Source organism: Ovis canadensis, chromosome 1 (assembly GCF_042477335.2).
Source record: "Ovis canadensis isolate MfBH-ARS-UI-01 breed Bighorn chromosome 1, ARS-UI_OviCan_v2, whole genome shotgun sequence".
Lineage (NCBI taxonomy): Eukaryota > Metazoa > Chordata > Mammalia > Artiodactyla > Bovidae > Ovis > Ovis canadensis.
In genome coordinates, this window is record NC_091245.1 from 69,737,513 (window position 1) to 69,753,948 (window position 16,436).

The window sequence follows — 16,436 nt, forward strand, 5'->3', positions numbered from 1 at the left end:
CTGTTATATCCTCCACAGAGGAAAAGCAGAAGCCTCTCAGTTGAGGAAACTTAAGGTGCCTGGGAGATAGGAATTTAGTAAAATGTTACAGAAGGGATGATTTATAATAGATCTTAATGCTTATCCTCCGCCAATAACAAGCCAGGAGGAGGGGGTGGGGATGGGGTTGATTTAGTAATTCCCTTGCATTAAGGAGGACAGCATGAAAAACAACTACGTCGGTCATAGGAGTCAAAGTAACAATGGCTTGGAGCCAGTAGGACATTCTTTTTCTAATTTACAAGCAACAACATTTATCATTTCATCTTGAAAAATATTTGCCCTTAATATTTGGTAGAAACATGCACAAAGGCTGTCTCTGATCCTCCCTCCCATTATTACCACCAGAATCAACTGGCTGTTATTTTTAGCACAGACCAATATAAAATAGCATATGTATAAAAATCAAGTTATCTTTAAAAACATCAGAAAGAGTTGGAAGGGCTTAGGTTGGAGGAGGAAGCAATCTTGGTGTTAAAAAAAACTAGATACAGTTAAGATAACTTTTATTTAAGGTAGTTAGAATACTGACAGGCTAAATCATTATTTTTTTAAGAGCTTTACTGAAATAAACCCACATGCCATAAAATTCATCCATTTAAAGTACAACTCCATGGCTTTTAGTATGTTCACATTTATTGACATTTATCGTGAGTCTGGGTGAACTCCGGGAGTTGGTGATGGACAGGGAGGCCTGGCGTGCTGCGATTCATGGGGTCGCAAAGAGTCGGACACGACTGAGTGACTGAACTGAACTGATCAATGGTATTTAGTAATATTCATATACAATTGTGGAACCATCTGCTGCTGCTGCTGCTGCTAAGTCGCTTCAGTCTACCATGGACATTTCATATGTATGGAATCAGACAGTATATGTCGTTTGTGTCTTTCACTTAGCATAATGTTTTTAAGGTTCATCCACATTGTGGCATGTATCAGTATTTCATTCGTTTTTATTGCTGAATAACATTCCATCATATGGATATATATATATCACATTTCATTTATCCATTCATCCATTGACAGGCATTCAGGTTGTTAACACTTTTGACCGGTATTCAGGCATGCAGATTGTTCCCATTTTTTGGCTATTATGAATAATGTTGCTATGACATTCGTGGACAACTTTTCATGTGGATGTATGTTTTCTTTTCTCTAGTATATACTCTTAGGAATGGAATTGCTGGGTCATATAGTCTAAATGATCTTCCAAAGCGATTGGCATGGCTGCAGTAATGAATTTCCAGAGTCACACATGAAGAAGGTAAGAGACACTTATTTTTCCTCCTCCATCTTACCGTCCATAAACAAACTTCTCCTTCATTGTCCCTTTGTCAGGGCCTCACTGCTCTGGATTATCCTTGACACTCACTCTGTAGATATAAAATACTCCAGGTCTATGCTATGAAAGCAGTTCAGAGCCAGAGAGAATTTCCAAAGATCACATGTCCCAACATTTTGTCTTCTAACAAGATAGAATACAACCACCTAATTCCTTAAAGTCCCCCAAAGAAGGGAAGAATGCAATTTCCCTCAGTTGCCTAGTCTCAGTAATACCTTCAAATCACTAATCCCAAAGAGTACATACAGTAAACATTTTTTAACCAAGTTTTAGAGACTATCCCCACAGGCCCTCTTTCTTTACTTCCTCACTGAGCATATGATGTCCCTTGATGCCAGCTCATTTTACGTATCTTCAGGACAACCATGTCTATTTTTATCTAACACAGTAAATACAAGTGTGGGAGAGCTCTGCTATCATTCCTTGAGGTATTTTTCTTTTGCTTCAATAGTCTTATGTGAATCTATTTTCAGAACCAACAACAGTACTGCACAATTTAACATGCAGAATTTCTGCTGTTGCTGCTTTTGTAATAGCACGGACTTATTTTTTCTTTCTTGGTTCTTCTGAGACAGCATATATAACATGAGTAATTATTGCTGCTAAAAAACTGCTGGAGTCAGCAGTACCTCATATGAGCTGTACTTCCTCCTCCCCTTCTTCCCCTCCCACCACAAATTCTCCCCCATAAGTTAAAAATTAAAGACGCATTACTGGGATAAAGAAATCTGACCTGAAATATGTGCCGCAGCAACAATGGCAAGCAACCAAGAGTATTAACAATAATTTCCAATGTAGCTGGGAAGGTTAGATGATTTGTCTTTGAAATGAGCCAACTCCACACACTTTCGCAAGATTAAAATCAGTTTGCTTTCCCTTCTGGACACCTCGCCTCCCCTAGTCCTACTCTCCCCGCCCTTCCCAGAATGAAGAGTGGTTGAGGCACATAAACAAATGGTTCTGGAAATTAACTTTCTTGATCAGAAACAAGCTCAAAGATAAATTCTGCTCTGCATGGGTTTTTCTACACTTCACTGGGATCGGGCTTTATTGTGGTTTCTCTCTTCCCAGAGAAATAATACCCTAATGATAACATTTCTGACACAGAAGCTTAAAAACTAACAGAATGACAACTGCATGTTATCTTCCAAGAAGTAGCATGACCATTATCCACAATGTGGGTCATTTCGGAGCCATAAGACAGAGGAGGCTATTTCGCTCTTACGATAATGACCTTGGGCAAGTGAGTTATCATTGCACCTGTCTATAACCTATAAATTGAGGGCAGTAATAGGACTTCTTGGAATAAGCGTTTGAGTGGTTCAAACAGTGCTGAGGACAGAGGAAACACTGAGTCGCTATGAGCTTGGGTCATCACTACCACCACCAAGACCATCTTCATCTTCGAGAAGCTACCTGGCTAGCATAAGGAGCTACCCCCCACCCAGGGCTTTCATGTGAATATTAATACAATGGAATTAATATAATTCCATTTCCCTTGACACATCCTGCAGGAGAAGTAGGCTCACAAGACAAAGCAAAGAAAAGAAAGACAGCACAGGAGATGAGAGACATTCTATAATAACAGAAAAGTGGCAACATTGTGTTTTCACAACCATGTTTTAAAAGTAAAATTCTCAAAAACATTCTTTCCAATATGGTGGCAGCGGATGGGCAGGAAAGATGAAAAGCTGAGAAAGCTCTCTAGAGAAAAGTCCTAGAGTTGCCCAGTGCAGAGAGCAATCCTTCCGGATTAATTGAAATCCTTCTCTCTCTCTCATGTACTTTGTGTCCTCCTCCCCACTTATGTTCATACACAAGCATCCTCATTAAACCCAGAATGGACGAAGGAACTCTGCATCCAAAGAAGTGTCTTTACAAATTCCAAGGGGCAGTGGGTAGAAAGCTGGCACTGTACCTACCTCTCTCTGCGGCTGGCCGGGCCCCTGGTCAGCAGCGCGGAGGTTCAGGACATGAACCTCCTGAGGCAGCCCCACTGTGCCCCTACTGGCACATCCCGACAAGGCAGTGAAGCTCTCCATCAAGGCCTGGACCGGATGGGAGGCATTGACGGGCGACAGTTCACACCGGGCACCGGGCTCTGGACCTGCAGAGGGAATCACAAACACGAGCCCTTCAGAGACAGCAGTTAACTGTGGCACGATTAAAGTAACTGTTCTGGATGTATAAGCCACAGCCAACCCACCAGAGGTGCCTATCCAGGTAAGTTGTTTCTAGAAGTGAAAGGTGAAACTGTTAGTTGCTGCTGCTGCTAAGTAGCTTCAGCCATGTCCAACTCTGTGTGACCCCATAGACGGCAGCTCAACAGGCTCCCCCATCCCTGGGATTCTCCAGGCATGAACACTGAGTGGGTTGCCATTTCCTTCTCCAATGCAGGAAAGTGAAAAGTGTAAGTGAAGTCGCTCAGTCATGTCCGACTCTTAGTGACCCCATGGACTGCAGCCTACCAGGCTCCTCTGTCCGTGGATTTTCCAGGCAAGAGTACTGGAGTGGGGTGCCATTGCCTTCTTTGCTGTTAGTCGCTAGTCACGTCCAACTCTTCTGCAACACCATGAACTGTAGCCGTCCAGGCTCCTCTGTCCATGGGATCTCCAGACAAGAATACTGGAGTTGCCATTTCCTTCTCCAGGGGGTCTTCCTGACCCAGGGATAGAACCTGGTTCTCCTGCATTGTAGGCAGATTCTTTACCATCTGAGTCACCTGGGAAGCCCAAGTTGTTTCTAGAACTAAATGGCAAAAAAAAAAAAAAAACTAGTCTACTCTTCTAAAACCCCAACGTTAAACTCCTTCTGGATGATTTTGATGTGTATTTGATTAAATTCCCTTTTAGACACACAAGTCACAAATGTTTTCTTCTGGATGGAGGAAACCTCCCATCTGACATCTGTGTTCAATTCTTCCTTCCCCTCTTAGAAGAAAACCAGAGATAAATAAATTGTGTACAGTCCAATATTTAATAGGTGTTTAATAGGTATTTAATAGTGCTTCCTCTTCTTAAAGAAAGCAAAACAAACTTAAGAACATACAAAACCAAGAAGGAATGAGCAGAGGCAGTTGAGGCCAGAGTTATACAGCAAAGTTTGGAAGAGGTCAGAAAGACTCTCCCAAGAGAAGTGGGATACGAGCAGAGCCTCTGAAAGAAAAAGTAAAGGTCTGATCATATGTGACTCCTGCTTCCTCATTCTCCCTTCCTCTAATCAATCAGAACTTAAATCTGAAATCCATCCACTCCTTCCTACCTCTACTTCCTGTAGCGTTCACTGTCTCTGTCCCTAGACAATTGTGGATATTCCTAGAAGGAGCCTCTGGTCTCAAGCTCTCCAAGCTACCTTCCACACAAGCATGGTTCACCTAACCTAGCATGGTCCACCTAACCCAGCATGGTCCTCACTGCATCGCACTGTGTGTGCAATCAATTGTGTTCAATTCTCTGCGACCACATGGACTGTAGCCCACCAGGCTCCTCTGTCCATGGAATTTTCCAGGCAAGAGTACTAAAATGGGTTGCCATTTCCTTCTCCAGGAGATCCTCCTGACCCAGTGACTGAACTTGCATCTCTTATGTCTCCTGCATTGGCAGGCAGTCCTCAACCAAATAAATGGTCATTCCAAATGCAAAGACCTGCCCCTCTCATCCCTGTAGGCATGTCCCATCCCTTAGAGAATTGCTGGCCTATGAATAAAGCCTGTACTCCTTAAACTGGCATGCAAGGCCTTTCTGGATCTAGCCCCTTCCTATTTCTCCAGCCTTACCCCTCCCCCATCCAAGAACCTCAAATGGCTTAAAGGTCTCCAAACATGATGTTTCTCAACTCCAAGTCTTCATTCAAGCTTGTTTCCTTTTCCCAAATTCCTCTTCCATGCTATCTCCAACCCTATAAGAAACATCCCAAACAGGAAGATCCTCAGACACTTCCTCTGTCCTCCCATAATTTTTCTGCCCACTTCTGCTGTTTCTTTTCTATGCTGTAACCACCAGTGTATAAGTCTTGTCTTTGCCAGTCCAGTGGGACCTCCCTGACAGCTGTGGATTATCATCCTTCTATCCTCAGCACCCATCACAGTGCCTCACATGTATAAGATGCAAAAAAATATTTCTTAGATGAATCATTAAGCTTAAAGAAAAAAAGCTGTCCCCTCCCTGATCAGTGATTAGGGCACCTTTCTGTATGGAGCTAACATGCGGAAGAGACCGCTACACTGATGGGACATGCATTAACTGAATCGCTAGGGAGGGACGTCCAGAAATAAGGAGGAGTCAGTGACACTTAAACCTCACATACTTCTGTAAGATTGGTGCTGTCCCCAGTGAGTTGAGGAGACTGGGACTTGAACAGATAGCATTCTAAATCACCATCTTCCAAATGGAACCAGATAAAAGACCTACATGCGCTTCATGAGGTCTTCCTGACTCCATACAGTAAAAATACTCTCCAGGATGACAGCCCCAGTCTAAAATGCAAAACCAGGCAATCCTTCATCCCTCCCGCTATACTATAAGCAGACACCCTGCCTGGTGTGCCAAGTCTATTTCAGAACTCACAGAAATTATCTAGGCTGATAACAGTTATCTGGTCTGAAGTGAAGTGTGTACCTTCTCAAATAATCACTGCCACCCTCTGTATTGCTCTCCTGAGCCCAGCCGTTTTCTGAGAAAGAGAGGTGGTGAAGGAAGACGTCATAGCAGCACAGTCAGGAGGTACTGGACGTGCGACTCCCTGAAGTCCCTGAGCAAGGCAAAGGGTATGAGCGGATGCCTGCACCCCTCCTCCAGCCATTACCAGCCCTGAGATGTCAGGTGCCTTTCACACCCCAGAGCTCCAGAAAGTCTCCTACTGCTACTTAACCCTGGGGACTGGCAGCAGCTATTGCTACCCATACTTGCTACCCTCCTGAACTGATTTCACGGCCTCCTGCCGTGGACGTGCCATTATCACAAATAAAGTACAAATGAAAATACTTCTCGGTTCCATTTTTGTATATATGTGCAAAGCTCTGACTGAGCTGCAATTCCACCCAGAACACATCCGCAAAAGGCTTGCAGTCTGCTTGATTCGCAGACTTACCTTACCACCACCCTTCTCCTTACCACCCTCCTCCTTACACACCACCATCACCCATTAAGATCTTCCTTCAGTCACCATACTGCTCATCTCCACAAAAAACTCACTGGCAACAAATGAAAAGATAAGGTCTTACCCAGAGAGGAAGGGAATCAGAAGAGGAAAACCCCCAGCACCAGGCTTCCCCAGTGGCTCAACTGATAAAGAATCTGCCTGAAATGGAGGAGACCCAGGTTTGAACCCTGGGTTGGGAAGATCCCCTAGAGAAGGGAATAGTTACCCACTCCAGTATTCTTGCCTGGAGAATCCCATAGACAGAGGAGCCTAGCGGGCTACAGTTCATGGGGTCAGCAAAGAGTCAGACACGACTGAACGACTAACTTTCTATATTGAAGACGAGTATGCTTCACCTTAAGAGTGTCTGTTCCCTGTCCTAACAGAGACCAAAACAAGGCACACCCCCACTATATAGGCTGCAGCTCCAGTCATGAGTTATCCAAGTTAATCCAATGTCAAATAAGAGAGAAAGCAATGCACAGGGCACACTCTGACCAACTGACGGGATAGCTTCACTTTACAGAGACCCACTGGGGTGAACATTTAAATACACTCAGTATACAGTATCCCTGACCATCAGACATACTGAAGTTGTGTTGGTTACTGAAGTGCTTTAATGAATTTTTTTCCTCCAAGTTTAAAAAGGAAAAATAGCTACAACATATGATTAATATATTTTTCATTGGAAAAGACTCTAATGCTGGGAAAGATTGAGTGCAAGAGAAGGGGATGACAGAGGATGAGATGGTTGGATGGTATCACCAACTCAATGGACATGAGTTTGAGCAAACTCCAGGAGACTGAAGGACAGGGAAGCCTGGCGTGCTGCGGTCCATGGAATTGCAAAGGGTTGGCATGACTTAGCAACTAACAACAATGATTAATATGGATATATTAATCCATATATATGGATATATTAATCCAAAATATGGATATATTAATCCTTCCTTCCTTAAGGAAGGAAGAGAGGGATGGAGGGAGACAGAGATTGTGAAAGAGAAAGATAAAAGTAAAGAAAAATCAGAAACTATCTATCCCATCCTCCAAGGGTATATAAGAAATGGTGTCTTCAACAGTTCAACGCACAATGTCAGTCTGGTCTAGTTAGTAAGTAAGTAATAAGTAAATAAATAAGTAGCTCCCAGTAATTGCTCACTATAGGCTGGACAGTGCTAGGTGCTGTATATCATTCCAATACCACCATAAGCAAGTGGTATTATCACCATTTTAAAGAAAAGGAATGTTTAAGTAACTCTTCTAAGCCTGCCCCAGTCACTCAAGGCCTCAAATTCACACCTGCCTTCCAAGTTAGTATCTCTGTAAAGTGAAAGTTTTCATTAAAATACATTGGGCCCACATGGGCTCACTGGTGAATTCTACCAAACATTTAAGAAATTACACCAGTTCTCTATAATCTCTTTCAGAAGACAGCAGCAGAGGGAATACTTTCTAACTTATTACCCTAATACCAAAGCCAGACAAAGACCTTGCAAGAAAAGAAAACTACAGACCTGTATCTCTCGTGAACACAGGTGCAAAAATTCTCAACAAAATACTAGCGAATCAAATCCAGCAATGGATACAAGGGATTATACATCACAATCAAGTGGGATTTATCCCAGGTATGCAACATTTGAAAATCAATTAATATATCCATCTCACCAACTAGCTAAAAAAGAAAAATGAGAAAAATCACATGATCATGTCAATAAAAGCAGAAAAAGCATTTTACAAAATCTAACAGTCACTCACGATAAGGACTCTCAGCAAAGTAGGAAGAGATGGGAACTTCCTTAACTGGATAAAGAACCTGTACCAGAAGATCTCACAGTTAGCATTGTACTTAATGAGAAACTAAAAGCTTTCTCACTAAGATCAACAAGACAAGAACATCCCCTCTCACCACTCGTTTTCAACATTATACTGGAAGTGTTAGCTAATGCTAATGTATGGCCACGTGATGAAATTCTGGCTAGGTATAGCCTGAGGTGATATGTACAATTTCTCAGAAGTATCTTAAAAAAGGAAGGAGCTGTGTTCTTCTGCCCTCTCCTCCTTCCTGCTAGCTGGAATACAGACTGTGACGGACAGAGCTAAAACAGCCATCCTGGGCCATAAGACGGTAGCAACACGGTGAGTCTAACAAAGCATTAAGACAGATGTTGCCTGGGTCACTGATGAACATGGTGCTGTTGCTTCAGCTCTGGACTGCTTTTTTTAAAATATGAAATACATGTAGCTTTTCTCTATTCAAACCGACATTGAGTTTTCTGCCATTTATAGCTTCACCTACCTTAATTAATATACTGGCTTTATTTTACTTCATCAAAAATACCAACCTTCTTCCCACCAGAGCCTGCATGTACAAAGTTTCTCTCAGCAACACTTTCCCCACCATTCCTATCACTTACCCCTGCCTTGGTGTGATGAACCCCTATTCATTCTTCAGATCTCTCAAGGAAGCTTCTCTTAGCTCTTTTACGTTAGATATACATTCTTTGGTACTCTCTTGGTACTATTTCTCTTCACTGCATTTCATGTGGTTCAGTTCAGTTCAGTTCAGTTGCTCAGTCATGTTCGACTTTTTGTGAACTGCAGCACCCCAGGCTTCCCTGTCCATCATCAAATCCCAGAGCTTGCTCAAATTCACGTCCATCGAGTCAGTGATGCCATCCGACCATCTCACTCTCTGTCACCCCCTTCTCCTCCCACCCTCAATCTTTCCCAGCATCAGGGTCTTTTCAAATGAATCAGTTCTTCACATCAGGTGGCCAAAGGAGTTTCAGCTTCAGCCTCAGTCCTTCCAATGAATATTCAGGACTGACTTCCTTTAGGATGGACTGGTTGGATCTCCTTGCAGTCCAAGGGACTCTCAAGTCTTTTCCAACACCACAGTTCAAAAGCATCAATTCTTTGGCGCTCAGCTTTCTTTATAGTCCAACTCTCACATCCATACATGACTACTGGAAAAAACAAAGCTTTGACTAGATGGACCTTTGTCAGCAAAGTAATGTCTCTGCTTTTTAACATGCTGTCTAGGTTAGTCATAGCGTTTCTTCCAAGAAGCAAGCAACATTTTTTTGTGCAATTATCTGTTCAACATCTGCATACATTCTAGGACTACAGATACCACTAAAATGTGGAATCCAATCATTCTGTTTCCGCTTTATCCCTTATACCAGCACAATGTCTATCACATAGTATGTATTCAAATATTAATGAGGAAGGGGGCAGGAGAGGAAAAGGGAAAGAACAATGAGGTGATCCATGCACAAAGGATCACATCAAATAGGAGACTCGATCTTAGAATCTTTCTTTGACTCTTTACCTAGGAGCCACAGCTTCAGTCTTTTTTTTTTTTTTTAATTTTTGTTTTGTATTGGGGTATAGCTGATTAACAATGTTGTGATAGTTTCAGGTAAACAGTGAAGGGACTCAGTCACACATATACATGTATCCATTCTCCCCCAACTCCCTTACCATCCAGGCTGCCACATAACATTGAGCAGAGTTCCACATGCTGCCCAGCAGGTCCTTGTTGCTTATCCATTTTAAATACAGCAGTGCAGATGGACATGTCCATCCCAAACCCCCTAACCATCTCTTCCCCGCAAAGCTTCAATCTTATGCTAAAGGGGAAAAAAAAATCGAGCAGGACATTTTTGGTTGCTAAGAATCAAGTCCCCATCAGGGCTTCCCCACTCTCAAATGTCACAGAAGGCAGGAAACGCAAACGTGTTTTTGTTCTGTCTTCCCCAACACGCTCTGGCAAGACACTTCTCTCCAAGGAGGCATAACAATCCCCCCTTCCCATCAGCAAGGCACACCCCTAGCCTCATCCTGCCACCTCCTGCGTCAGCCTCCAGGCCTTCCTGTCCCTCTCCTGCAGCCACAGCCTGCCTCCAGCAACTGGTTTTCCATCCTTCCCCACCAGGCTGCCCACATGGTGGCAGACTCATCTCCAGTTAGAAGAGTTTCCACCTGGGAAGCGCTAATCCCCTCCCCAGACTCTACCACGCGAGCCTGGAGTAGGAAGGGGGCCATGATTCTCACATGACCACCACGACGCCCAAGCACAGCACCTCACAGTCACAAAGGCTCAGGAACCAGGGAAACATGCTCCGAAACCCTGTCTGACTCACATGCTCACTTTTGTGGTGACCCGTGAGCTCTGCTACTGTCGGCTCGCCTCAGAGGCCTGGCAGTTTCTCTTGCGGCCACTGCTGGAAACCCACAGCCCTTCCCTCCCTGAGCCATCTCTTCCCCAAAGCCCAAGTGAGCAGGTGAGCACAAGCCCTAGTGGGGCTGCTGAGCGGCTCACCAAAAGCTACCTTACTGCAGTGAGAACCAACAGGGCACAGATCACAGCGGAGAGAAGTGCTGTTCATAAACAACAATCCTGTTAACCTTGCACTGTACTTTACAGTTAAAAGACATTCTATAGAGATTCTATGAAGTGGGTAGAACAGATATCATTCCCACTGTACATATATTGCTGTAAGCCACAGAGCTGGGTGCAGATTTCGGTGAACTGCTTCCTGACAGTAACACACCCCCAGAGATGCTTCTGCCTGTTGCCTCCCAATCTGGGTATTTCTGTTTCTTCCGAACATCTAGTACATGGCCCGTCCAGAAGTCTTTGGGGATAATTCCCAAAAGAATCTAATTAAGCCAGACTCTGTTTTTCCTGCTCAGTACCCTCCTGGGCAACCAGGACAGACACACAGCCCCTATTCACCCACAAAATGCTACTTGTACTGAGTAAAAACATTTACCGACCTGACAGCAACACAGATTCAAGTAAACCCTGTGGTAAGAAACTCCCCAAGTGGCCCAGACCAAGCAGCCTCCTTCAGCAGGCAGGGCCCTCTGTGCAGCAGCTGGACCACCTGGAGCAGTGCTGTGAAGCATATGGTGAGACCCCTCAGCCTCCAGCTCCTGCGATAAGCCAGGGTTTAATTCTTCATGTGTAGACTTATTATGCACCTTCTCTGAGCTGCATGCTGTATACATATAGTTTCTAATCCTCATAGCACAACTGGAAAGATTCTGCTAAAACCCCTACTTAAAACCCCCAGTAGAAACTGGGACTCAGAGAGGTTAAGCGACTTGCCAAAGGTCACACACCACCAGTAAGCAGCAGGGTAGGATTCAAACCCAGTACTCTCTGACTCCAGATCCAAGTTCTTCCCATGACAAACCACTGCCTGCATCCTCCAGTCCTGCACCTCTGGATGTGATGAACAGGCCAACGCCATGGCCAAACATAAACATAATTCATGTCTGATAAAATAAAATACAATAAAAGAATTGCTTGGATCACACTTGCAACCTTTCGGTTGACTTAAAAGGCCATATATTTAATGAGAAAGCACAAGCTCATTTCTCATTTTACCAAATGTCTTCCTCTTTCTCACTAATGCCTGCTTATCTGCACACATGGGAAATGTTCCTAGGTCTGGCTATAACATGAATGTCTAAATTCCCAGTTCCACTTAAAGAAAAAAATGCAAACGGACTCACCCTTTCATTATATCCTTAGCTACAACACAGCATTCCAATCTCAGTTACAGAACCCCCACATCCCCACTGGCTGCAAGCCAGCCCTCAGATTTGACAAAACGCAGACAAAGCATTTGGGAACAGACCCATTTGCTGCACACACTTTAAATTTAATCTGTCCCCAAAGAAATTAATATCACACCTCATGCCAACACAGAGTAAAATATTGGGGGTTGGGGAGGGGGAGAGTGATTATTTGGGGGAAGGGACAGTAAGTAATTTTCACATTTAATAAATGTGATCCTTAAGCATTCTAAATACCAATACATACCAAGTTGACACAAACATCTGGTACCTATTCCACATAATTTCCAACACACTGATTCCCCATATCACCCAGAGTACTAATGAGGAGCGTGTGTTCAGCTGTAATAAAAGTGGTAAAGATGCAGAGGGAATCAGCGGGTAACATTATAGCCTGGGACCAAGACACTGCTGTGGGGAGATTTTATTCCAACAACACCATTGGCTAATAAGGGTTTCTGTTATGGTCCCACAGGGAATTCCACAATGCTGTCAGCTGCGAAGAGGGACAAACTCCCACAGACTGTGGGACTGGGCACTGCAGGATCTATTCTGCCCCTGAGCTAAAACTCCCTTCTACCCCCACAGGATGCAAGAATCTGTAAGAAAGGGCACCCAAGGTGATTTTGGTCAAAGGCACAGTCTGGCTTGAATGGAACTTTATGAGAGGGTACGTGACAAGCATCAGGATATGATGCAAAAACAAAGCTCCAAGAAAAAACACCTGGAAGGCTCCAAGCTCGTGCAGTGTACACAACATATGTTCGTGTTTATACCTTCTCAAATTACAACTCAGTGGACCAACAGCCCCTTGGGGATGGAGCTGTGGAATGCACCACCATTAAAATTCAAAGAGGGACCTTTCTACCACAGCCCCCACCTGGGTTTTTTCAACAGTAAAACTTGGCTTACAGCTGAAGCCTATCCTTGATAGAAAAAAGATAGGCAGAAGAGCATATAATTTTCTAAATCCTGTACTATGGATTTCTCAGGAAAAAACAGGCACTTGTTTTCTTTTTTTTAAGAGAACAACTCCTCAGGCATATCTTATCATAGTTTCATTCATTCTCCAAGTGAATATCTAAATCCAAACCTTTCTCTTGACAAACCAACAGTCTTCCAAGAAGTCAACCCGCCAACTTCTTGGGCCAGAAGCCAGTGCATAGTTAGTTGCACACTGTTGTGTTGAAATCATGGTGCATCCGTGTTGAAGAACTTCCTGTGTTCAAGTTGTGTTTTTAAATATTCAAAAGGAAACAATGGGCAGAGCTTTTTTAAGAATCTAAATTCTCAAAGTGTTGGCAAGTGCCAAGCCATCTACTCTTCCATCTAGGCAAAACACCACTAGACAACCTAGAAGTATCAGTGGATTTACCCAGCTCTAGGGGGTTGTTTCATTGTGTGTGTGTGTGTGTGTGTGTGTGTGTGTTTAATAACCTGAAGAGAAAAGGTAGCAGAAGAAGCATGTCCCAGAAGTCACCACTGGGCACTGCAGAGAGTCCTCGCGTTAGAGACCTGGTAGTCCAGGAGGAGCACTGGACCAGGACATCTGAGAGCTGCATTCTAAATCCAGGTCTCCCACTTATAGTTGTTTGACCTTGTCTTTAAGTTTCCCATAATCTCCCTTTCTTTTACATTATGACAGGTTCAATTCATAGATCAAATGAGACCCTATACATGCAGATACTTTACAAATTTCAATTATTGTTAGAAACATAAAGTCCTCTAGGGAGAGGAGAAATAAATGAATTAAAACATTTTCTCCAAGTGAAAAAAAAAATCTTTTATGAACTTTTAGAATGATATTAATAAAATATCCAAGATAAGATGTTCTTACACTAGCCATTACTCCCCAAAAATTATTTCTGAGAACTGCACTAAGAAGATTTAAAATAAAACTATAGTCAGTATTAGAGTAAAAATTCCAGTTCTCTGAGCACAATCTGGAAGTACAACTCCCAAAGGTGAGAACAGGTCATGTTTCTGCCTCCAGGAATTGCCACAGTCCAGAATGAGAATAATCAGGCACCATCTTGGCCAACTTTCTTACTGTTCATTTTCCATCGATAAGACGGTACACTTGTTCCTGTTTTTCTGACAAGATCTAAAGGAACCTGGGAATGAAGGGAACATTGTCTACAGAATTCATTTATGAGGAGATTAGAATTTATGGAATGTTATTGCCTAAATGGTTCAGCACAGGGACCAAGACAAATTGAAGATTTGGGAGGATGGAAGAAAACAGAATCTGTTTCCTCCTACTGTGTTTTTGAGATACACAAAATAATTTTTAAGTATACTTCTTTATTAAAAGGAAAATAATTGATCTGGAATCAAAATATTAAATTCAATTTAGGCATGCAACCAATAAAAATTATAATTTAATTCCTACTAATGCAATATTTTACAGTAAAGTGAAATTTGCAGGGCTGGAAAGCCACTCCTCATTAACCCTGAGGGATAACATCACCAAATGTGTCTCTCAGATTTTGATTTCCACTTAAGATAATTGCTAAACTAATTTTTTTTTAATCTCTAGCAAATTGGTGTCTGATGAGAAAGGAAAAATGGGAGAAATAGAGGTAAAGACGTGCACACAAACAGAATTATAACCTGCTGCAACAGAATTATAACATGCTTCTCAGGGACAGCTGAGCCCTTCGTTAGGGCTGGGGTACAGGTCTGGGTTAGTGGCAAGACAAGAAGCTATAAGTGGGGGGATGGTGGGGATGGTCAGAAAGGATGGAAGGGGGAAACCACAACTGCTGAGGAGATGAATCACAGGCTGTAACCATCAGTCCTGATTATAAATAGGAGGCAAGAGATTAAAAAAGGAAAATCTGCCAACTATTGGTTTGGCCATGAAAAAAATATTACTAATTACAGACACGTGTACAAACTGGGCCATGAACTAAAGTACATTGACTTTAAGGATTTTATATATAGATGAGGCACTCAATAATTGGTAGTTAAAGGAATGCAGGAAATGCTTAACAGGAATGCCAAAATTACTAAGCATCAATGATACATCGAATCCAATTACAATACTAAATCATAGTCCTTCCTCTTCAAACAAGGTAGGTCGCTGCTCAGGTGCTTCTGTTAAGAAACAGCTGATAGTTTGCAAAGAAATCTATAAAAACTAATGTGCTCTTTCTCCTTTCACAGTGAAGCTAAAAGGCTCAGGAGTATAGATGGAGCTGGAATTTCCAGGGTTCAGTCAAACAAAGGCATTGACAGGACTTCTCACTGTAGACGGAGGGACGACAGACCTTCGAAAGACAGGTGGATATTTGTGCTAAGCAACCCTGGGCTGGAAGCACATTTTCACACCTTACTCAATTCAGAGACTCCATAAGCCTCTTATTACATTTTTTTCCTTATGGCTAGTAACAGCTTTTAGTTATAAACCTATTGTTTCATTTATCCTAGCTTGTGTCTGGGTGTCTTCTACTTAGCTGGAAACACCAAGATGGCAGGGACCATGTTTCTTTTGCTTACCTTCTATCTACCCAAGTGCTTAGCACAGTGCTTAGCATGAGGCAAGTGTTCACAAGCACTTTTTGGGTAATGAATTCTTCAAACAACCAGTTCTTAGGATTAACTCATCTTTATTATCATTTAACTATAATTATTATTACCAACTCTCCAACTATAGAATATGTCCTAAAAAGGTACTTTTTAACCTGTCTCAGCCTCCTTTTGCATTAGGAATCATAGAGCTAAAGGAACTGTGGTTCTATGTAGTTCAGTCACCTCACTGTCACCCACAGTTGTTGGTATAAGACCTTTGCCTCCAGTTCTTTCTGAATTTCAGACAAGTTTTTCCATGCTTCTGGTCCCAAACATGCAAAATTAAGATACCAAGATAGGTCTGACCCAGAATCCCCCAGTTTTAATAAGTTCTATTCCTAGAAAATTCCTGATCCAACCAAAATGCCATGCAAAATATTCCTTTATTATTCATATACTCAACCACTTCTAGAAAGGAAACTGAGAGGATTGTAATTAAAAAAAAATAAAGGAAATATAACCAAAAAAAAACAGGTCCAGGAAAATTAAACTGCCAATCAATTAAAAGTGGCTATTAAAAAAAAAAAAAACCTTATTGAAGAACTTCAGAAACAACTTTATTTGCACACTAAACCTAATTCTGAGCTTCCCACCAGTCAAGGTTAAAAAAAAAAAAAGAAAATGGGACGTTTACAAGATCTCAAAAAAGGAAACAAATCAGTTCTTTGGATAAGAAAATATTCTTCCTAAGTCTGAATTTAAGAGGCTTATAAAGCAAAGATCAGTGATTGCAAGAGTTACTTTACAAACAGCA

General features: G+C 42.4%; 1 protein-coding gene across 2 annotated transcripts in view; it reads right to left on the reverse strand.

Annotated features, from left to right (window-relative positions):
* The window catches only part of TGFBR3 (transforming growth factor beta receptor 3), a 199,785-nt gene that overhangs the window by 117,651 nt on the left and 65,698 nt on the right, over nt 1-16,436 (reverse strand). For both annotated transcript variants that reach the window (XM_069597758.1, XM_069597749.1), the window contains exon 3: nt 3,304-3,488. In XM_069597758.1, coding sequence (XP_069453859.1) covers nt 3,304-3,488 — 185 coding nt within the window. The remainder of the gene's footprint in view (nt 1-3,303; nt 3,489-16,436) is intronic.